Raw genomic sequence first — 22,750 nt, 5'->3', positions numbered from 1 at the left:
ATGTAACTTTATTGAATGTCGTCTTACATGAAGTTTCACAGTTGTGGGGGAGTTAAAACTCCTTGATATTTTCTTTAAAACTACTCAATGATAAGTACAAATGCCCTTCAGGTCGGTTTCCTCTCTTCGTTAACGAAGGGATCGTCGTTAACGATCGTTAACGAAGGGTTGTCGTTCAGATCGTTAACGAAGGGTCGTCGTTAAAGATCGTTAACGAAACGACAAATTTTATAAAAACGATCGTTTTGAAAACCGATCGTTTTGAAAAACAATCGTTTTGAAAAACTATCGTTTTAAAAACGATCATTTTTAAAAAACGAACTTTTTAAAAAAAACGATCGTTTTCAAAAACGAATGTTTCGTTTTCGATTTTTAGTCGTCGTTTTCATAACGAAACGATCGTTTTTCTGAAAAATGAAAACGTTAACAACCCTAGTTATGAATATATTTGTTGAGATGATCAAGTGTAAATATTAAAATTAGATTATGTTTGTTTAAAGGGAATGTTCGCGAAAAATAAAAGGGGGTATAGGCTTAATGCGATAAAAAAGCGCTTTTGATCTCTACTAATCTTACTTCTGTTGCTTCTTTAAGGAGAAAATTGTTAAAAACGACTAATACCGAAGAACGTAGTGTCCATACAAATTCAGAAAGATGCAACATTCAACTCGGATCGTAAACAAATCAATTTAATTCAAAACAAATCATTCAGATATTACAAAAAAAGTCACCGATTATTTTTCGACGCATTCGTAAATAGTTAATATTTCATACTATTTTGTATTTTTCATGATCTCAGAGTTACTTTTGAAAACATGTATTCCTGTTTCGAGGATATTTGATAATGAAGACGATATTTTCATATTTACCAGGAATCAAGAATTAGTTTTTTTAATTATTAAATAACGACAACGAAAAATAAAGTAAAAATTATACAGTAGTCTAATTAGATGGTTAGGGACCATCTAATTTCTCAAAATAAATTTGTCAATAAATCAACGCTCAAATCGATTATTTTGTTTTCATTATTATATTGAATTTCTAATTTTCTTTGAATTTATTCGCAGATTTCTTCAAATTCTTAAAATGTAATCTTTTCAATAAAAATTCTAAAAAATCTGCGAAAGTCTTTGTGAATAATGTGAAACCAGAATAATGAGATATAATAGAAACTAATAATTGAACAAGATTACTTATTTTCGATGATAAGATTAATTTTTATTTTCTCAACATGTTCCTATACATTTATTGTAGAACTTTTTTTACATTTTATGTCAATGTTATTTAATAATTTAAAATAAAACTAATTCTGAAAGAGTATCCCCCCAAAGTAGAAGTTTTGAACATCGAATTTGCACTCATGCTCAGATCTTTAAAACGTTTAATATGTCTCAAATGAATCCTAAAAAAGCTTTCCACAACACTTCATACTCAGTTCAACTACCTTACATAGCCGGTCACTCCCTTTAAGAAAAGAATAATGATGTTCAAATGAGACAAATTAACACAAATTAGATTTCCAATTTTTCAAAAGGAAAAGAAGATGTAAAAAAGCCCCCCCCGCGCACTCACAAAAAACGTTACTTTGTATGAATAGATAACCTCCATTTGACAAAAAGCCACAACAAGGCTTCGAGGAAATTAAGATCTTGAATAAAATGTAAAATGTTAATATCGAAATTTTTGAACCTTGCAATTATTTTGAAATGTTTGCAAATATTATCTAAAATATAATTTTACTTTCGCCTTTTAAAACTTGCACAGATGACAGGGCAACCAGCGCATTAGTTTAATCTAAATTTTCTTCTCAATTCAATAAAAATGTATTGCATCTAAAATGTATTGCATCTCAAATGTATTGTATCTCAAATGTATTGTATCTAAAATGTATTGCATCTAAAATGTATTGCATCTAAAATGTATTGCATCTAAAATGTATTGCATCTAAAATGTATGGCATCTAAAATGTATTGCATCTAAAATGTATTGCATCTAAAAATTCTCAAATGAATTGACTAAAAATTAAAATGTTGTGTTTATATAGGTTTTACGTGTTTTTTTCCTTTTATTCCTTATTTTCTGCCAAAACAGTTTCAGAAAGCTTGCACACTGCACTGTATACCGTCCATAAATTTTTTTTTGAAAAACATATACCTAAGATGATGAACCTTTAGATCGAAAGTGATCCATCTTTTTCAATAGTTGGTGTTTTTTTCGCTATTATATTTTAAAATTTGTTCAAATGTTCTTATCTTTGATTACTCTGTGTCATATTGTTTATTTTGTACTGGATATTTGCAAATAAGTTTGCGAATAATAGATAAAAATGTTTGCAATGTTGCAAATAAATGTTTGAATATTGGAAAATGCATTTCCGCTAACGGTAAACAAATTGAAAAAGTTAAAATAGGAAAAAGATTTCATGAAGGGAGAGGGAAAGGAGGGAAGGCAAGGGGAGCAATGGGAAGACAAGGGGTGGAAATGGGGGTTGGGGGGTTGGAAGAAGAAGAGAGTAAGAAAGGGGGAGAGTAAAGGAAAAGGGGTAGCAGGAGGCGAGATAGGACAAACATTGAGATTGGAGAAGAAAGAGAAACGTGAAGGGGGAGAGGAAACGGTATGAGGAAATGAGAGGAAGGGAACGGAGGGAACGGAAAAGTCAAGGAGGAAACAAGAAAAAATAATTCTAAAGTCGATTTGTTTGTTGCATTATTATCTAGCTAGAACATTTTAAATAAATTCTTTGATGTTTTTTCTTGTCAAAAACTATGTTGTCAAAATTACAAATTGCAAAATGCAAATATTAAATAATCAATTACAAACTTACAAAATTTTTCATAGTTCAATCTTTCAAGAGTTGCAACGGACACGGGTCTAACGTCTTAAATCTACGGTTTATTGAAGCTTAACAATCGAAGGTATATTTGGTGACCTAAATACATTTCCTGGAATATAAATATTAATGCTCCTGCGCATCCAAAACCCCGAAATTAAGGTTTGAAATAATTCAAGAATTTTCAGAAATTGTTCAAAATAAAAATAACACTATAGTCTGGTTTAAGTTTTGTTTCACGGTTGAGTTACCGTTGGTTAACATATAGGGGTAATACGTGGGGGGTTGTCTAAAGTTAGATAATGGTCGAGGGGGGTAAGCTGGGCACCTGCTCATTCTTTCCGGTTCCCAATTAGATCAACAGGCGACTCCTCCCAAAATATCCTTCACAAAATTAATAAATAATGTGATTGGAGAATTGTTTATAACTTCTATTCTGTACTAAAAATTAGTTGTTTTTAATTTCTAAAATTATGCGACTTAAAATTCATGATTATAAATATGATACAAAAAAAGGTTGCTGGAAGAAATATATTTTTCAATCCAAAACAACCGGGGAAAGGTTAGACTCTTAGGGGTTCAACCAAAGAGGTTATAGTGCATAGAGTGATGATGTACGCTAATCCGTTACTAATTGTATAGGCCATAAACTAAACCGATAGCGTACTGCATATTTGTTTATTATAAGGAGATTCAGCCTAACCTATAGTATATCATTATTAGTAAACAGTTGTAAGTGTACAGTACAGCAAACTGAGAACTTAAGAAAATTATAAAACTCGCTACGAGACCCGGTTTCCTGAAACCCGGGTTTGGCAGAGTTCGGGTTTTAAACTCAAACCCAGACTTAAGAGAGCTAACCCGGTTTCGTGGCCAGGTTTGGTTTGGGATACCCGGTAAATTTCTTTTAAGTTTTGCCCTCTGGGTTCAACTTAAAACATTGAGCCTAAAGGTTACAGGCAAATGAGACTTAAGTAACGACGTCAAACTCTTTAACTAGAGTTAAAGGGAGTGACCGGCTAGACATTGTAGTTGAGCTGAGAATGCAGTATTGTAGAAACAATTTTAGGATTCATTTGTGACTTACTGGGATTTAAAGGTCTCATGCTCTCAAGCTAAATCTATGAGAATTTTGCCAATTACTTATCTAATACCAAAGCTAACAACAAGTACTTTACAGTGCTAAAATGTACATGTGAAGGGCTACAGAAAAGCTTTGGTGAGTTAGTGCGGTAAAATCTAAACTCAAGGCGTTGCCACACTTCACAGTCAATCCTGTCTTAAAAATTGATTAGACTATTTATAAGCAGGCCCCCCTTAAAAACCCCTTTTTTGAAAAAATATTGATACCTTTTTTAACTATGTAATCTATTCGATCATATACACACTGCCATATTACAAGTCTTAATAAATTATTTCTGTAATTTTCTTAAGTGGACAGATAATCCCTTTTAATACCATGTGCTGTAAGCTTCAAGGATGAAAAATAGAGATGGAAAAGTTATATTTTCATAGGATTGATACATATTGTTTTATAAATTATGATATCAGATATATACTTATACTGAAGGCAGTATTGATTAAAGCTTTTTTAATGAAACTTTTTTAGTTAAGGGCAAAAGTGAGATTTTAAAGCATTTTTTCTATACGATCTAATTAAACTTTAATGGAATAAATGCGTAATTTTAATTTACCCTCCATTTATAGAGTGGCATGTCCGATGTACCTTTGAAACCTTCATTTCTCCATCGTTTCTGAAGCAAGAAATGCACGAGTCACTTTTGTAGAGAACCCATAAATAAAAATATCAGTTTTCAAAATGGGAAACATGGATTTTTAATGCAATACTTGATCAGACAAAGCTTTGAATGATTTTATTGTTGTGAATCAGAATATATTTTATTTCTTTTCATAATCTTTTAGTTTGGATGAGTGTATATACAATGCAATGTAGAATGTAGATTGCCTGAGGAAGGGAAATACAAGCAGTTGTAATATTAAAAGAGCCACCCCCATGAATGCCCCCCTCAGGGGTTGCACACGTTGGGGGGGGCCGGGGGCTCGGCCCCCTCCCTCGTACGCCCATGGTGCCAGTGACGTACGTATTCAATCTTTAATATCCTTATGGATCGTCCATTTTATGAGGATGATATTGATAATCAGTTTTAAAAACTGTCCAATAAAGACGACGAGAAATATAACAAAAGTTCTACAGTGAACTAGTTAGATGTTTAGGGACATATTTCTCAAAAGAAATTTCTCAATAAATCAATGTTATAATCAATCATTTCTTCATCATCATTGCATTGAATTTCTTATTTTTTATTCTTCAGCTGATTTCTTGAAATTTTTCCAATGTTGTCTTTTCAATAAAATTCTGGAAAATCTACGAGAAATGTTTGTGAACAATAAGGCATTACAGAAAACAAAACATAAATAAGATTACTTGTTGTCAGTTATAAGAGTGAATTTTTATATTGTGAACCTGCTCTCAAACAACTTGTTAGTTTACTGTAGATATGTGTTACATTTTTCGTCGTCATTATTGAAAAAAAATGTTAAACCGATTATCAAAATTATCCTTCCAAAATGGACGATCATAAGGATTTAAAAGATTGAATTTGCGCTGTTGCTGAACAAGTATAAACCGTAAAACTGTCATTAGGTCTCAAATGAACCCTATGAAATGTCTCTACAATACTGCATTCTCAGCTGAACTACCGTGTCTAGCCGGTCACTCCCTTTATAACTAAACATAATAATTAAGAGACGACTGAAAATCGTCTTCCTTTTTTCATTATAAAATGTCATGTCATGTCGCTAAGGGTATTGAACATTTTTAGACATATTCTAGTTATTTACCATTACACAACACAAAATCTTAGGCCACATTTGCCGCTCAACCTTTACATCTATAATCATAAGATTTGAAACCGGTTAAATCTGGTTTTTTCATCCGCCATATTGTAATTTTTAGCATACTGCTATTACTCTGTAGAGTGTAGACCTCTGTCTTAAATCAATTATAATTGATGTTAAAAAGTAAGATTATAGTTTCAAGTATTGCTGGCTTGCAGCTGACGTCAATGAAAAAGTGTATCAACCCTTTTTAAATTAATCTTGAGCCATCACAGCATTATCTAATTATCAACTATTTAATCATCTACTACTGCAGTGAGAACCAAAAAATTTAAATAGGAAGACGACATTAAAAGCAAAATAAATAAATAAAAACAGTAGCATTTGTAACTTACAAATCCACTTATTAAGTGAATTTGGTCTGTTTACACAGCACAATTGTTGTGTTTAACGACCACTAGACTATTTAAGGTCATAACTTGAGTCGAAAAGTCGTCTTCTTATATAGTCATGTTTAAGTAATTTTCTGGTCGTCTTTTCAGTGTCATCCTTTCTGGGTAAACCTGTATATTCAATTTTTTGAGTTTTCAATATTTACGCATCAAACTTGGATATCTGGTATATCCTTAAATTAGCAACACAGAAATTCAAATTAATTGCAGCTACTATGTCGTATCCCACGTACTACAGAGGGGACCATTACCCCCCCCCCCCATTTTTATGAGATTGGGGCGTTCCTCCATTTTAAAGTAATAACTACTTTTGATGACAGTGTTATATGTTATAAAGGATACTCCTGTTTAAGAATAATTATTTAATCGTAAGAGCGTCCGTTGAAGACGATATTTAAACTTCTGTAAATCTGCACAAATCATCGTATAAAGGAGAAAAATCAATAGAAAAGTATTTGAGAGTGGATTATAACTGGATTCTTTTGTGGGGGGGGGGGGGGGCATCATAGAATGAAATGTAGAGAACTGTGATATAAAAAATAGATTTAATTGGATTTTTTCTTGTGATTATTTTATAGTGATAAGTTTGATTTTTTAAAGTTAATTGAAAAATCCACTTCTGAAATCAACCTTTCGACTTAATAGCCACAGTTTTATCTTTGTGTTGATTTTCATCTTTAATGACTTATTTCTAATCTCAATTCATCGATTTTGTATTTCATCATTTTGTATTTTACAAAAACGCCCAGCTGCACTGTCCGTCTCTATCTCATTAAAGTTCGATTTTTTTTGCTATCCAGGGTTACCCACAAAAAATGAGACTTTAAAGATGACTTGAAATTCTTAAAATGTGACAATTTCAAAGTAAATTTATGTCTTCCATGCCCTTTAAATGGCTTATTTAATGCAAGGCTGTAATGCAAGGAGAGTTAATTGCTGTTGCGTATACTCTACGTGCATACTGAAACCAGTTCTCTTTGGGCGGAATTTGTAAACAAGAATAGATGCATCAGTGTTCGTTTAGTATCCGAGGAGGTTAAAAGCATTAAATTTTGATAATTTTAATAATTCACATAAAAGTTTCCTATATGACCAGAATATTTCATTGATTTTTTTATGTGAAAGATGGATCCCATGTCAGGCTTCGATATCTGTCTTGTGTTTACATTAGCGCCCAGAGAGAGTACACTGCAGTACAAAAGATGTGTACACTTCTGAAATAACTTTCCTTACATTAAATCCTTGATTTAAGGATTTTATTATTATTATTAAAGATTTATTCACACACATTTAATATACATACATATATTACATATTACATATATTAACGGTATAGTTTAAATTTGTTTTGTTAGAAATGATATTAAATGTATTCATTATTCACTCTCATATTCTCCAATTTCATAAACCTGCTATTTTAAAGAAATCTATAGTCAGACTTTTGATGATATTTTTCTTTCAGGAATAAATTCCTTGCACTTAAAAAGTAATCAAAGGGAGTAGACCCATTCTCTATTTGTCTAGTAGACTTGACATCCACAATAATCAAAGGGAGTAAACCCTTTCTCGATGTTTCTAGTGGATTTGACATCCACATTTATCAAACGGGAACCTAAAAGGTTTCCTCTCGAACCTACAAGTTCTATAAGGGATTCGGCCCTAGTCCTCTAATAATTAGCAAACATTTTGCATGCTTTCCTCCAGAGAGAGGTGTTGACTCCTCAACTGTTCTCAAAACTGGCAAAGAGAGAAACGAGTTTATGGTTGCAGGGAATCAGAAATGAAAAGCAACAGACACTAGACAGTATAAATTTCTTAAAGTCGTCTCTGAAGTCTCATCCTTTGTGGTTAACCCTGTATATGATATTTCTAAAAAATATAAAAATCAGAAATTATTCACAATTAAAAATTAAATAAAAAGATTGATAAATACTTCAAGCTCCATGCATGATCAAGAGCTTTCGAAAAAAAATTTTAATCATTATTTTATTAAATATATATTCTTTTTTTAAAGGCATTTAAAGTTTAGTTGCTTAATAGATAAAAAAAACAATAAATATACACAAGGAACCCCCTTATATATACATACATAAACAGTGTGAACCAGAAAACTGCTGAATATGATGACGACATATTAAAGCAATACTGAAGTACGATTGATGTTGTTACTAAGAAAATAGCTTTATTACTAAGTTTTATAATCACTTATAAAGTGAAATGGGTCTGTTTACACTGCTAATTACTGCAGGGCCTCATGTTTATTGGACTATTTTAAGTAAGAGCTTGAGTCTAAAAGTCGTTTTCCTTTTCCAGAGTTTCCTGGTTATCACTATATAAATATATTCCTAAATAGTAGTACTACAGTGTTGGAGGAATATATAAATAAACTCAGTCTTGAAGCTAGCACGGAGTGAGTTTTGCTCAGTAACTGCAGTATCAATTTAACAAACTGTTCTTTTTTTTAATTCTGTTCAAATCTCTAAAGTCAAACACCTTTTTCAAGTAACAAAAAGTTTGACTAAGATTTTCTCAAAAAAAAACTCGACAAAGCTTTTAAAATTTTCTGGAAAACAGTGTATGGGGGGGGGATGGTCTATATATATTCTAGAAAAAAAATTATTAATATACAATATTCAAAAATGAATATATTAACTTATTTTACTTACATGTTTAGTGTTTAAATTAAGTTTACAATACCTGAAATTTTACACCATTTTTACAAAAATTTTGCAATTTTTCGAATTGACCAAAATTTAACGTTTTATTTTATATTTACTTTACGAAAATAACGAAGTTTATTAACATAGAGTGTAAATAAATGTGTTTAAAAAGTAATGTTTCAACGATTTTAATAGCATCAAAACTGATGCATCATCATTTTCTGGACACATTTCGATCAGCGTTATTTTGATTAATTTGGTTTTAATGAAAATTAAAATTTAACATTATTTTGAATTTACTAGACAGAGGGTAGAGGAGGCGGGGCAGTTCTAGGAGGAGGCGGGGCAGCCCTATGCAAAGATGGTAGAAATATAGGGGAACCCCGGCTAGATTTCACTTTAATATCATCAATAGAAACTTCTGAATCTGAATTCTGCTTGATTCTAATTTCTTCACCTGACAACATATTTTGATCAATATCAAATTGAATCAATGTATCGGCAGACGGAAGGTCATCATGATCATTGTCCTTAGTCTTAGTCAAGTCTTTATTGTTAATTTCAGCATTTGTTGATTTCTCCAACATTACGGGTAAACTAGATGATACCGATGCTAGTTGATCAGTTTTCTTGTGCACTGATAATTCAGCAGTTGTATCACACTTATTGATGTTAGATTCAGCATTTGATTCTTCAATATAAGACTCCATCCCGTGCTCAGACGGTTTGTTAGATACATGCTCCGGGTGCTTTGATGCATAGTTGTCTGCTAGGCATTCCAACTCTTTATTTTTATTCTCAAGCTTCTTTGCTTGAACCAAGGAATCCTACAAAATAATTTTTAAAATAACACTATTACTGTGGCTCACATGCATATTACTTGTAAAGTCAATTTTCAATTTATAGAGAAGATTCAAGCTTTTTTACAAAGATGAGAACCTTTTGGCACAATAAAGTTTACCATTAGCGACCAAAGTAATAATGAAATACAATGTTCCATAAAGTTATTTTAAACTTTACAACACAGATTGGTTTTAATACTTTCCTGCATAATGCTTTCAGTCATAGATTCAATAAGTTGTAGTCCTCCAATCCTTCTTTCAGCAACAAGTTGTCTTTTCTGGAAACAAAAATATTTTAAAAAGTAGTTAGTGCCTCATCAGCAAGAATATCTTTATTTAAATATTTAGCAATGAAATTTGTTTCTAAAGGGTCATCAATTGTATCTTTTTTGGAAGGTTCGTCAATGATATCTTTATTGGAAGGTTCAGCAATGAAATTTTTATATTAAGCTTCTGCTCGAGTAATGATATCTTTAAAGTAAGTTTCTGCTTGATCAATGATATTTTTATATTTGGCTTCTGGTTGACCAATGATATCTTTAAAGTAAGCTTCTGCTTGATCAATGATAACTTTATAGTAAGCTTCTGGTTGACCAATGATATCTTTAAAGTAAGTATCTGCTTGACCAATGATATTTTTATATTTGGCTTCTGGTTGACAAATGATATCTTTAAAGTAAGCTTCTGCTTGATCAATGATAACTTTATAGTAAGCTTCTGGTTGACCAATGATATCTTTAAAGTAAGCTTCTGCTTGACCAATGATAACTTTATAGTAAGCTTCTGCTTGACCAATATTATCTTTATAGTAAGCTTCTGGTTGACCAATGATAACTTATACTAAGCTTCTGCTTGACCAATGATAACTTTATATTAAGCTTCTGCTTGACCAATATTGTCTTTATAAAAAGCTTCTGCTTGACCAATGATATTTTTATAGTAGGCTTCTGGTTGACCAATGATATCTTTATAGTAGGCTTCTGGTTGACCAATGATATCTTTAAAGTAAGCATCTGCTTGCCCAATGATAACTTTATAGTAAGCTTCTGCTTGACCAATATTATCTTTATAGTAAGCTTCTGCTTGACCAATGATATTTTTATATTAGGGTTCTGGCTGACTAATGATATCTTTATATTAGGCTTCTGGTTGACCAATGATATCTTTATAGTAGGCTTCTGGTTGACCAATTATATCTTTAAAGTAAGCATCTGCTTGACCGATATTATCTTTAAAGTAAGCATCTGCTTGACCAATATTATCTTTAAAGTAAGCATCTGCTTGACCAATGATAACTTTATAGTAAGCTTCTGCTTGACCAATATTATCTTTATAGTAAGCTTCTGCTTGACCAATGATCAGAGGCGTATTCAGGAAGGGCTATGGAGGTTAGGGGGTTTTCAGGTCCCAACAGGTGCTGAGCCCTCCCCCTTGAAAGAAAAAAGCCCCCACTGGACACATTCCTGAATACGCCCCTGCCAATGATATCTTTATCGTAAGCTTCTGCTTGAGTAATGATATCTATATCTGGATTCTGGAGCCTCAGCAAACGAAATCTTCATTTTAAGTGTCAGCTTTAAAAATTAGCAATGAATCAAGAAATCTTTATCTGAAGCCTTAGCAATCATATCTTTATCTAATTGTTTTTATGATGCATAGATATATATTCAAACTTTTTTGTGATCAGCAAAGTTGTTTTAAAGGTTGACATATCATTTTCATTTTTTTTAGTTATTTTGATATATTTATAGTGAATACTTACGGTTTTTACCACGTAGTCACAATTTTGGAGTTTAACTAGATTCGACGGTTCATCTGAATAAAAAAACTAATTAAACTGAAGTTCATCTTGTCATTTTCACAAATTTGTATCAATCAAGCATAAACTTAATTATGCGTTAAATATTTCACTTCAAGTTTTCAATAAAATGTTGGCGACTTTCCACAAATAGTAGCGGCTGAGTCTACATTCCTGTAATGCAAGATTATAAAACTTTTAGGCTATATCACGCGCAGAATTAACATAGAAACAGATCATTGATTAAATAGGAAGAAAAGACCTTTTTCAAGTTAATAGTACAACTATCGAATTTAAAACAATATCAAGTACCTAAACGTCGTCTTTTTATTTCACATTTTTCTAAAATATGACAAAACATGTAAATTTATTCTTTGAAAATTTCAATCTTCATTGTTCAATCTAATTTTGTTAAGGTTAAAACTTTTAAATGAGGATAAGCTTGATATTTAAACTTTAGTAGTTTACCCCTTTAGATTAAGACAGCAGATTAACTAATCCTTCGGATTAGAGTTGAACTCTCCGCAGAGAGAGAATACCTTTAACTCTTAGAATCGACTTAAAACAGTTCCATTCATTCAAAAGTTTTCAGCTGTGATTGATAAAACACGAAACTAAAACAGTAGGTAAATTGTCCGTATCATATCTATTTTAATTTACAATTGTGTAAACAAAATTATTTAGACAAAAATTGAAAAAAATGATTATTTTTTCCTGATAACAGTTTAATATGTTGACAAGGATGTCGGTAAAGTATTATTCTAACCTTGACTCTCCATATTTTCTGACTCCTCATCTACGTTATCTTAAAAAAATGTTTTTAGAAAATATTTAATTTTAATTTCAAATATTTTCTAATACCTACCTTCAATATCTGAAAGCATATCGTCTAAGGGCAGAGTTAATGTTATATTTGGGACCATATCTGCTCTTCTTAAAGTAGGAGAAAGGCAGGGACTAAGGAAAAATAATCAACATTTTAAAAATCGTAATTTTTATACTTTTTATTTACCTTGATGCGTGGGGAGAATTTGGAGGAGGATTGCAACGGATCATTCTAGGCCGAAGCACACCCGTATTGAAACTTTGAGATTTGGTCACCCTGTATAACATAAATTTATTTAAAACTCTAAGAATTAGTCACCCTGTGTAACATATATTTATTTAGAACTTTGAGAATTGGTCACTCTGTATAGTATTTTTTTTTATTCAGAACTTTGAGAATTAGTCACTCTGTATAATAATTATTTATTTAGAACTTAAGGATTTTGTAACCCTGTATAATAAATATTTATTAAAAAATTTGAGAATTTGTCACTCTGTATAACATATATTTATTCAGGACTTTGAGATTTGGTCATCCTGAATAATATATATCTATTCAGAAATTTGAGAATTGACCATACTTTATAATATTTATTTATTCAGAATTATGAGAATTGGCCATCCTTTATAATATTTATTTATTTAGAACTTTAAAATTTGATCATTTGGTTACACGTTTGTTGCATATTGCAATGTTTAGAGCGATGTAATTTAAATAAAAAGTTTTAACTGAAATTAAACAGAAGGTGACAAGAGGTCGTCTCCTGGCAATTTTTGTAACTATCCTTGCCAGTATAGCATTGGATAGACGGTTTATACCTAAAACTAAACATTCTGACAAAAGAGGTCGTCTTCCGCCACAATTGTTGGACTATTTTTTTACCTTTCGATAACATAGGATATAGGTGAGTTATTTCTCAAATCAAACTTATAACACAAGAAGTCGTCTTAAGTTGAGTTTTGAGATTATTTTTTACCCTTGGATTGTAGTAAATGCCCCACTCCCTAATTGGATCTCCAACCCGTATCTATCCAGGTACAATTCAGTTTCACTTAGCTATCAATGTCTAAACTTGGACACAATCTCGTCAGCTATAAATGACAACCAGGACACGAGCTCGTGATCGATCAATGGGCGCGATCAGCTATCAATGTCTACACGAACACAAGCACTTAATATGTATTTACCAATGGGCAAATTGGACAATGTACAACATAATTATCTAGATTTACTATAAACCTCTGTATTTGTTACAGGATAACATAGGATAGGTGGGTTATCACTCCAATCAAACATTATCACACAAGAAGTCGTCTTAAGCCGAGTTTTGGGACTATTTTGTACCCTTCACTGTATTTCGTCCCAAAACTGGAATGCCTCGTAATTACTCCTGATTTGATTTTTCCCTAAAATATGAAGTTTAGCCCAAACCTCCTTGTTATACTTCTCTTATGACGCAATTACTCTGTTTTGAAACATTTATCATTCCTATATATATATAAGGTACCAGGGCCGTTTTTCGACAACTTCCTATTTAAGGAACTCTGGATGGAAATGACCTCGCTTTCTTAGGACTAGACTTTTCCTTCCTCTTTGAGGGATGATATTCTACTTAAAAGCAGAGTAAATGCGCCATAAGAGAAGTAAAACAAGGAGGTTTGGACTCAACTTCCTATTAGAGGGAGAAATCAAGCTCTCTGAGGGATTATAATCTGCTTCAAAGCAGAGTAAATGCGTCATAAGATAAGTATAACAAAGAGGTTTGGGCTCAACTCCTATTAGAGGGAGAAATCAAGCTCTCTGAGGGATTATAATCTGCTTCAAAGCAGAGTAAATGCGTCATAAGAGAAGTATACCAAAGAGGTTTGGACTCAACTTCCTATGAGAGGGAGAAATCAAGCTCGATCTGAGGGATTATATTCTACTTAAAAGCAGAGTAAATGCGTCATAAGAGAAGTATAACAAGGAGGTTTGGACTCAACTTCCTATTAGAGGGAGAAATCAAGCTCTCTGAGGGATTATATTCTGCTTCAAAGCAGAGTAAATGAGTCATAAGAGAAGTATAAAAAGGAGGTTTGGACTCAACTTTCTATTAGAGGGAGAAATTAAGCTAAACTGCCTTTTTAAATAAGGGGTCCTTACGAGGCATTCCAGTTTTGGGATGATGAAAGTACAGTGTAGATAACTTAGAATAAGTAGTTTATCCCTCAATTCGTTCTACACTGAGTTTGGTACTATCTTTGCCACGTTGGATTCTTTGGAAAACGTTACGCTTACACATGAATCTTTATAGAAAAATATGGTTTTCTCCGTGTATTATCCCGTTTTTCCTGCTGTAGCCTGTCTGTGGACGTAGGTATACTGTAAAAATTGCTACATGTAAATTATACATAAACTAAGCTTACTTTTTGTTCAACTCAACTCTCTTTTTTTCATTTCCTTACCTGGGATTACTGAAGGGTCGGATATTCTCCACAAACTCTCGTCTAGGGGACGGAGATTTAGTTTTATCTACAACAGATAAAATATTCAAAATTGACAGGATAATAAAGTGACCAATGAACACCCCTCGGAATTTCATCTAAATTATCAAGTTCTTATAAAATAACCCCATCCTTTATCTTTAAATATATCAGGTTCTAAATGAACAACCCTATCCTTTACCTTTAAATAAATCAGGTTCTAAATAAACAACCCTATTCTTTACCTTTAAATATATCAGGTTCTTAATGAACAACCCTATTCATTACCTTTAAATATATAAGGTTCTAATTGAACAACCCTATCCTTTACCTTAAATATATCAGGTTCTAAATGAACAACCCTATCCTTTACCTTTAAATATATCAGGTTCTAAATGAACAACCCTATCCTTTACCTTTAAATATATCAGGTTCTAAATGAACAACCCTATCTTTTACCTTTAAATATATCAGGTTCTAAATGAACAACCCTATCTTGTCCTTCACACAATGGATCTCTTACATCGTACTTGTTCACCATAACTAAAGATTCTCCAATTTCATCACTGTATCGGGTAAAATATGGATATTTTTTCTTTTCTTATTAGGAAAGGTTTATGGTTGGTGTACTGCATAGAAAGCGCTCCAGCCCACCCTATATGTGTGTTAATCATTTCAACGCAATGTTAGACATTAAAGAACATATTAAAACATTTAAAAGTTTACATTTAGATTTAAATTTTATTATAAAAGGGGCAAAACGCACAAAAAAATTATTGTCTCCCAAACGTCGTACTACTTTCAAATTATCAAACAATCTCAGATAATTTTAATGCAAATGTCCAATCAAAATACATTAATAAATATCGAAAAGTGTCGAAACATTGGTTTTGTTGTCTAAATATGTGTTGAAATGGTGTAAACACTAGGCTCTCCATAAATGACACCGCGCCGGTCAAAATTTAGAAATGATGCCGTAAATGATTCCTAATTTATGAATTATGAATTTATATAATATTAGGGGAGTGACCGGCTATGTAAGGTAGTTGAACTGAGTATGCAGTGTTGTGGAAAACTTCGTTGGGATTCATTTGAGACATATTAAACTTTTTAAAGATTGAGCGCAAATTCGACGTTCAAAACTCCAACTTTGGGGTTGGATACTGAGTTCAACTACCTTACAAAGCCGGTCACTCCCTTAAAGGCAGATGTGTTTTGTTAAAAATATCATTCTTAAATTGATTTGTAAGCGTATTTATGATGGCAATGCCCAATTTACAAAGTCACCTTTGAAACCTTTGTCTGATCAAATATAAATTAGATGTCAATGTTTATAATTTTAAAAAACAACATACTTCCACATTACTGATCAGATAAAGATCTAAAGGGTACTGCTATAAATCGAGCATGGAGGTTGCATGGAGGTTCACTTGACATTACGCTTAAACAGTCTCTTTAAAGCAGATTTTTTCAGAGAATAAAAGACAAATTGATTTAGCTCATCATCTTTAGACAAATTGATTTAGCTCATCATCTTTAGACAAATTGATTTAGCTCATCATCTTTAGACAAATTGATTTAGCTCATCATCTTTAGATTTGATCAAATATCCTAACGTGCACTTGACTCAACAGAAAATATTCAACGACAAATATTGTGATCGATTATTTAGTGTCTCTCAGAAGAAATTAATTGCATTGATTTTGAAGTTTAAATAGTAATTAATTCTAAATAAGTTTAATGACCTTTCAAAAAAAGGTATTCTTTATACATCCTACGTGAATTGGTATCACAAAAGCATAAAACATTATTTAAAATTTACACTGAACGAAGCTGTAGCAGAAATCATAAGAAATTACCATTCGTAAAATTTGTCTTGACCATTTTTCTATAGTTTTAGTATCCGAGAAGTATTAGAGTAAAATCAGAGTAACTTTTTAAATATTTTCATATTTCCCCTGAACATTACTGCCTTAGACCCACTATTTTTACGGGAACTCGGTCTGGAACAAAATGTATTAAAGGAATTGAGTCTTTGCCACAAACTCAAATTTTCTAATCCATATATCTTTGCAAACTGATGGTGTAAACTTTTGATTTTTCAAACTTAGATTATTTGATCGACAAAATTCGTTGTTTGAAATATCTAAAAGGTCTACGATATAGGGTTCCAATTTGATATAGGTATTAACAAATTATATTTTGTGGCAAAAACTCAACTCCTTTTAAATATTTTTACTCAGTATTTCAGTTCATCATTTAAAGTTCTTTTAAGGTTTCTGTTAAAATTTTATTAATATTTTTGTTTTTGATCGATGCTNTTAGAAGGGGGGGAATATTGAAAAATCTTTTATAGGCTAATTTTTATTTCGAAATTTTGAAGAAAAGAGATCCTGTTTTTCTAATTTTAAATTATCATTACCTTGATTCCTGATCTGGGGTTGGTTCTTTCTTTAAACAAGATCGGAAGGATTGTGATCTCTAAATTAGAAGAAAAAAAATTAGAAAAGAAGAAATGTTTTTTATAAATGGGGTTTAGATATGATTTGAGCACTTTAAATCAGCTGATCAGATATATTTTGATACATAGCTCTGGACATTCTTGTTTTTGCAAAAAACGGAATAAATTTTTGTCATAAAGCTGAAAAAGAAAACGTAAGAGATATGTTTGCGTTATACTTTAATTAAACAAGATCTTAACATAACACATTTTTACCCAAATTTATATTCTGAAAAATCTATATATCTTTCAGATCTCTAAATCATGGAACCTTTTGATAAAATTCAAACAGACAAGAGAAAGTTTTATTTAATATTTTAAGAAGTGATAAAAGTTTCATTTAATATTATGAAAAGTGATAAACGTTTTATTTAATATTATGAAAAGTGATAAAAGTTTTATTTAATATTATGAAAAGTGATAAAAGTTTGCTCTTGCTAATTATTACCTTTGGCAAATTCACTGTCAGTTGTGCATCAGGATTACAAAAACTGGTTGATCTTTTTTTATTCATGTTCATCTAGAGAAATTAATCTTTTTTTATTCATGTTCATCTAGAGAAATTAATCCTTTTTATTCATGTTCATCTAGAGAAATTAATCTTTTTTTATTCATGTTCATCTAGAGAAATTAATTTTTTTTATTCATGTTCATCTAGAGAAATTAATCTTTTTTATACATGTTTATCTAGAGAAATTAATCTTTTTTATTCATGTTCATCTAGAGAAATTGATCTTTTTTATTCATGTTGATCTAAAGAAATTCATCTTTGAAAGGACCTGCAGACTTAATTTAAAATGCCACTCCATTAGATGTATTTCTGATTTACTAATTTACCCTTTTAAAAACCCTTTTCTGACGTTCTTATTTTTGTAGATGGAAATGTAGTGCACCTAGTATATACTAGTTTTGAGTGTACCCTTTAATCTTAAGGCTTTCGTAATTCAATGTTTAGCTGAAATAACAAGGATTTCTACGTTATCCTTGCTCGGGGAAATGTTTAAAAAGTACTGTTGAGAATCGGACATGCCACTTTATCAAATTAGAGGTCATCTAAAATAAGTTCCACACACTCACATTACCTTCAAATATTAGTAATTAATTATAAAATTACTCGCTTTCTCTTTGTTACTGACCAGTGATCAGTGACCAGTGACTAATGACCAATGACCAGGGACCAGTGACCAGTGACCAGTGACCAGTGACCAGTGACCATTGACCATTGATTATAGTGACCAGTGACCCAGCAGGTTAAATCCTAAAAAATCACTATGACTGATCTGCCTTCCCCTTGAGTCAATATTTAACTAACTTATTATCATTAAAAAAGCTTTCAACAGGTCTTGTAGATAATGAAATAAATCAGATCTTTAAAAAATCTAATTGCAATTGCAATTTTATCAGAAATCTTTTTTTTCAAAAAAGCCCAAAAAGGAATCATATTAAACCCTAAATTTCTCCCCCGAAGTGAAAAAGCTGAGTTGACAAATTTTGGAAAATTAAATTTAACTGACATTGGTAATATTAATTCTTTTTCTCTTGAGTTTTTAACTAAGGAACAAAGTCTTTGACACATACTTAACTTAAATTTTCTAATCCCTATATTTTTGCAACCTGATAATGTAACTTTTGATATTTCAAACTAAGATTTATTGATCAAACAGAATTCATAGCTTAAAATATCTAATGTCTAAGACATTGGTTTGCAAAGATATAGGAATTAGAAAAGCAGTAGTACACCTTGTATTGTTTGTATTTCAAGCAGTAGTACACCATGTACTCTTCGTATTTCAAGCAGTAGCACACCCGGTATTGTTTGTATTTCAAGCTGTAATACACCATGTATTGTTTATATTTCAAGCAGTAGTACACCCTGTATTGTTTGTATTTCAAGCAGTATATAGTACGCCCTGTACTGTTTATATTTCAAGCAGTAGTACACCCTGTATTGTTTGTATTTCAAGCAGTAGTACACACTGCATTGTTTGTATTTCAAGCAATAGTACACCCGGTATTTTTTATATTTCAAGAAGTAGACACCCTGCATTGTTCGTATTTCAATCATTAATACACCCTATATTGTGTGTATTTCAAGCAGTAGTACACCCTTTATTGCTTGTATTTCAAGCAACAGCAAACCTGTATTGTTTGTATTTCAAGTAGTAGACACCATGTATTGTTCGTATTTCAATCATTAATACAACCTGTACGGTGTGTATTTCAAGCAGTTGTACACCCTTTATTGTTTTTATTTCAAGCAGTAGTACACCCTGTATTGTTTGTATTTCAAGCAGTAGTACACCTTTTATTGTTTTTATTTCAAGCAGAAGTACACCCTGTATTGTTTGTATTTCAAAAAGTAGTACAACCTGTATTGTTTGTATTTCAAGCAGTACAACCTGTACTGTGTGTATTTCAAGCAGTGGTACACCCTTTATTGTTTATATATTTCAAGCAGTAGTACACCCTGTACTTTTTATATTTCAAGCAGTAGTACACCCTGTACTGTTTATATTTCAAGCAGTAGTATACCCTGTATTATTTATATTACAAGAAGTAATACACTCTGTATTGTGTGTATTTCAAGCAGTAGTACACCCCGTATCGTTTATATTACAAGAAGTAATACACTCTGTATTGTGTGTATTTCAAGCATTAATACACCCTGTATTGTTTGTATTTGAAGCTTTAGTAGATCCTGTATTATTTATATTTCAAGCAGTAGTACACTTTGTATTGTGTGTTTTTAAAGCAGTAGTACACCCTGTATTGTGTGTATTTCATGTTTGTGATGAAATGATTTATAATGTTTTGCGTGATCTAAAGCTTTTTAACTTGTTTACTTGGCTTATGGACATATCTACATTATATATAAATGTATATACATACATTACATACTAGCTTGGACACCCAGCTTTGCCTTAAGTTTTCTCTTAAAAGTCAATCCGTTCAACTCAGAATTTTCAAACCAGTTCAGTGGTTCTACCGTGTTCCCAATCATAATTTGAGGCAAATCGGTCCAGCGAGTTCATGCATTATTATTACAGCTTTGTTCCCCTTTTTCTAGTATTAAACTTGATTTCTTTAATAAACTAACATATATGCAAGTTATAAAGAATATCACACACATTAAGTTTCCTTTAGTTTCGTAATATCTATTTATCATTTTTTTACTTTTAGGATAATACAGTTATGTTAAACAGTTTTCATTATAATTTTCTGAATTTCTTGTATTTTGATTTACTTTACATACATCCTATGTTTTGTATCCACTAAACGTAAAACCTTTTTTGTTTTGTTTTTGTTGATAATTTAAAAAGAGAAATTGTCAAAGTAAAATTGAAGATGGGTCCCTTTGTATAAATAAATTACTTTTATCTAATAAAAATATTATTAAAATATATTAGAATATTTAAACTAATAACGAATAAACGTCAAAACGACTGAACCGATCGTGCGGGACCAATTTTTTCCTGTTTACTCAAATGACCGGCTCAGGGAAGGTTAATGGATGGTCAGGATTTAAAAAATTTAAATTTTGAAAATCCACGAAAAAAAGACGTGAAATTTGTTTCTTATTGTTTCATAATGGACGAAGACAAACTGCTCACAGCTATTGAGAAACAATTAAAGTTAAAATTATAGTTAAATATAATTTTCCTGTTTGTTGTATAAAAAGTGACCAACCTCTAGATATAAAATGGATGAGAGAATAGAATTGGTGCAAATATATTTTATAGAAAATGAGAGAATTTTACTAAATTACCTAATCATTGAAAAAACAAGAATTGTGCCAGAGGAAGATTTAGAGTAGAAAGAATGCAGATAAAGTCTCTAAAAATAAACTCACCAAGCTTCTGGATAAAAATTCTTATAAACAAGTCAGGAAAAAATAAAATTAAAAAATGCGATGTCCCAGGCAGTAGCCTCCCAGCTGTTAGACCTCATTCGAACTCCTCCAGCCTCCAAGCCCGTTTGGTTAAAACTTATGTCCCTACAATATACGATTATCAAAGATTTGAAAGTCTGGTGTCTCCGCCACTTCTGGTGATTTGCTTAAGTTTAATAAGTCTTGATTTTATATTTTTCGTGGTTTAGGACGAAACATCTCACAGTTATGAATATAATAATACTTCTTTTATTATTATCTTAATTTTCTATAAAGATACAGACCCCGTTTTGATAATAATGGATCACTTAATACTGATTTCATTTATCAGGACTTGATAGAGCTTTGCGATAAGTTGATTCAAATCTTTCTTAGAGTTGAGTTTAATTTAAAAATCAATAATTCGCTTTAAGAAACTTGAACTCTAACTTTGAATGTGAGACTAACCGATTAAGACTCCAGACAAAGCTTTAGAATCGGATCCCATTTTTAAAAGCTTTACTTCTATTTTTTCGAAGTGTACCTTTAAATTAAAGTTTTAAAGTATCCCTTTAGATTCTTATTTTGCAAAGTGACCCTCTCTAAGTTGGTTGATTTGAACATTGTCCATCCTGCAAAGTTGTAAAGTTTTCTAGTTTGTGGAAATAAAAGTATTTACTAAGACCAGAAACCTGGTTCTAGAATTCTTAAACTCTTTCTCTCTAATCATTTAAATCTTCTTTTGTTTATCTCCGTTTATGTCTTTTTTCTTTTATATCCTGTATCCTTCCTAATCTTATTCTTCATTTTCCCTTTTTATCCATTTATTAGCTTCAATGTTATATTTTACAAACATTCTAATAATCTATTATTATGATGGACTTCAAATAATTTAACCAAAATTTAAACAAAACACCCCCCCCTTATTTGTTTTGCTTCTTGCAATTTAACTTGATTTTTTTAAACTTTATCTTTTTTATCTATTGTTGAGAAAGAGACCAGTTTTTCTTCTGTATATATTTTTAGTGCCAATATTTTTTCATTTGCTTCAAATAAAGAAAACTTACTTAGGGTTTTAATAATTTTTCCTTTTCTAAAACTACAATCCTCCCCCCCCCCCCTCCATCTAGTTTCTTAGTCTACCTAAAAGTTACTGGTCAACTGATTGGAAAGAATTACTGATTCTAGAAAATCTTCTTTAGATCTTTAAACTAGAGATTGGGAAGGGGGGGGGGTTGAGACTGTTTGAAATGGAGGAAGTAAACTGTAGATTGAAAAGGAAAGCTCTTGGGATGGAAGGAGTAAACTTTATGGAATGAAATGGAGTAAACTGTTGGGATGGAGGGAGTAAACTGTTGGGATGGAGGGAGTAAACTGGAGGGAGTAAACTGTTGAGATGGAGGGAGTAAACTGTTGGGATGGAGGGAGTAAACTGTTGGGATGGAGGGAGTAAACTGTGTTGGAATTGAAAGACGTAAACTGTTGGGATTGAAAAGAGTAAACTGCTGAGATCGAATGGAGTAAACTGGGGGGATTGGAAGAAAAAAACTGCTGGGATTGAAAGGAGTAATCTGTTGAGATTGCAAGTAGTAAACTGGTTTGATTGGAAGAAGTAAACTACTGGGATTGAAAGGAGTAAACTGCTGGGATTGG

The 22,750-nt window shown here is 31.5% G+C and overlaps 1 protein-coding gene across 2 annotated transcripts; it reads right to left on the bottom strand.

Moving 5' to 3' along the window:
- Positions 1-8,725: 8,725 nt before the first annotated feature.
- Positions 8,726-17,835, bottom strand: LOC111696614 (uncharacterized). 2 transcript variants are annotated; one of them, XM_023466265.1, is made up of 11 exons: positions 17,678-17,835; positions 17,152-17,210; positions 16,688-16,732; positions 15,189-15,295; positions 14,712-14,778; positions 12,454-12,543; positions 12,307-12,398; positions 12,208-12,246; positions 11,406-11,458; positions 9,847-9,921; positions 8,726-9,628 (listed from the first exon to the last, which is right to left on the bottom strand). In XM_023466265.1, the coding sequence occupies exons 1-11, from the start codon at positions 17,747-17,749 to the stop codon at positions 9,101-9,103; spliced, it is 1,227 nt and encodes a 408-aa protein (XP_023322033.1). In that variant the 5' UTR covers positions 17,750-17,835; the 3' UTR covers positions 8,726-9,100. The 2 variants fall into 2 exon arrangements, with proteins under 2 accessions (XP_023322033.1, XP_023322034.1); XM_023466266.1 differs by lacking the exon at positions 16,688-16,732 and having other exon boundaries at positions 15,189-15,272.
- Between the last annotated feature and the right edge of the window lie 4,915 nt (positions 17,836-22,750).

This window comes from Eurytemora carolleeae, unplaced genomic scaffold (assembly GCF_000591075.1).
Source record: "Eurytemora carolleeae unplaced genomic scaffold, Eaff_2.0 scaffold185, whole genome shotgun sequence".
Taxonomy (NCBI): Eukaryota; Metazoa; Arthropoda; class Copepoda; order Calanoida; family Temoridae; genus Eurytemora; species Eurytemora carolleeae.
This window is presented reverse-complemented; position numbering and strand designations above follow the sequence as displayed.

Bases quoted from the DNA above. Each gene is read 5' to 3' on its own strand.
- LOC111696614 (XM_023466265.1), bottom strand. From the start codon at position 17,749: ATGAACATGAATAAAAAAAGATCAACCAGTTTTTGTAATCCTGATGCA. The intron at 15,296-16,687 runs GGGAAATATGAA...TACCCGATACAG, and splicing joins TCTAAGGCAGTAATGTTCAG to TGATGAAATTGGAGAATCTT. The intron at 12,247-12,306 runs GTAGGTATTAGA...CATTTTTTTAAG, and splicing joins TATGCTTTCAGATATTGAAG to ATAACGTAGATGAGGAGTCA.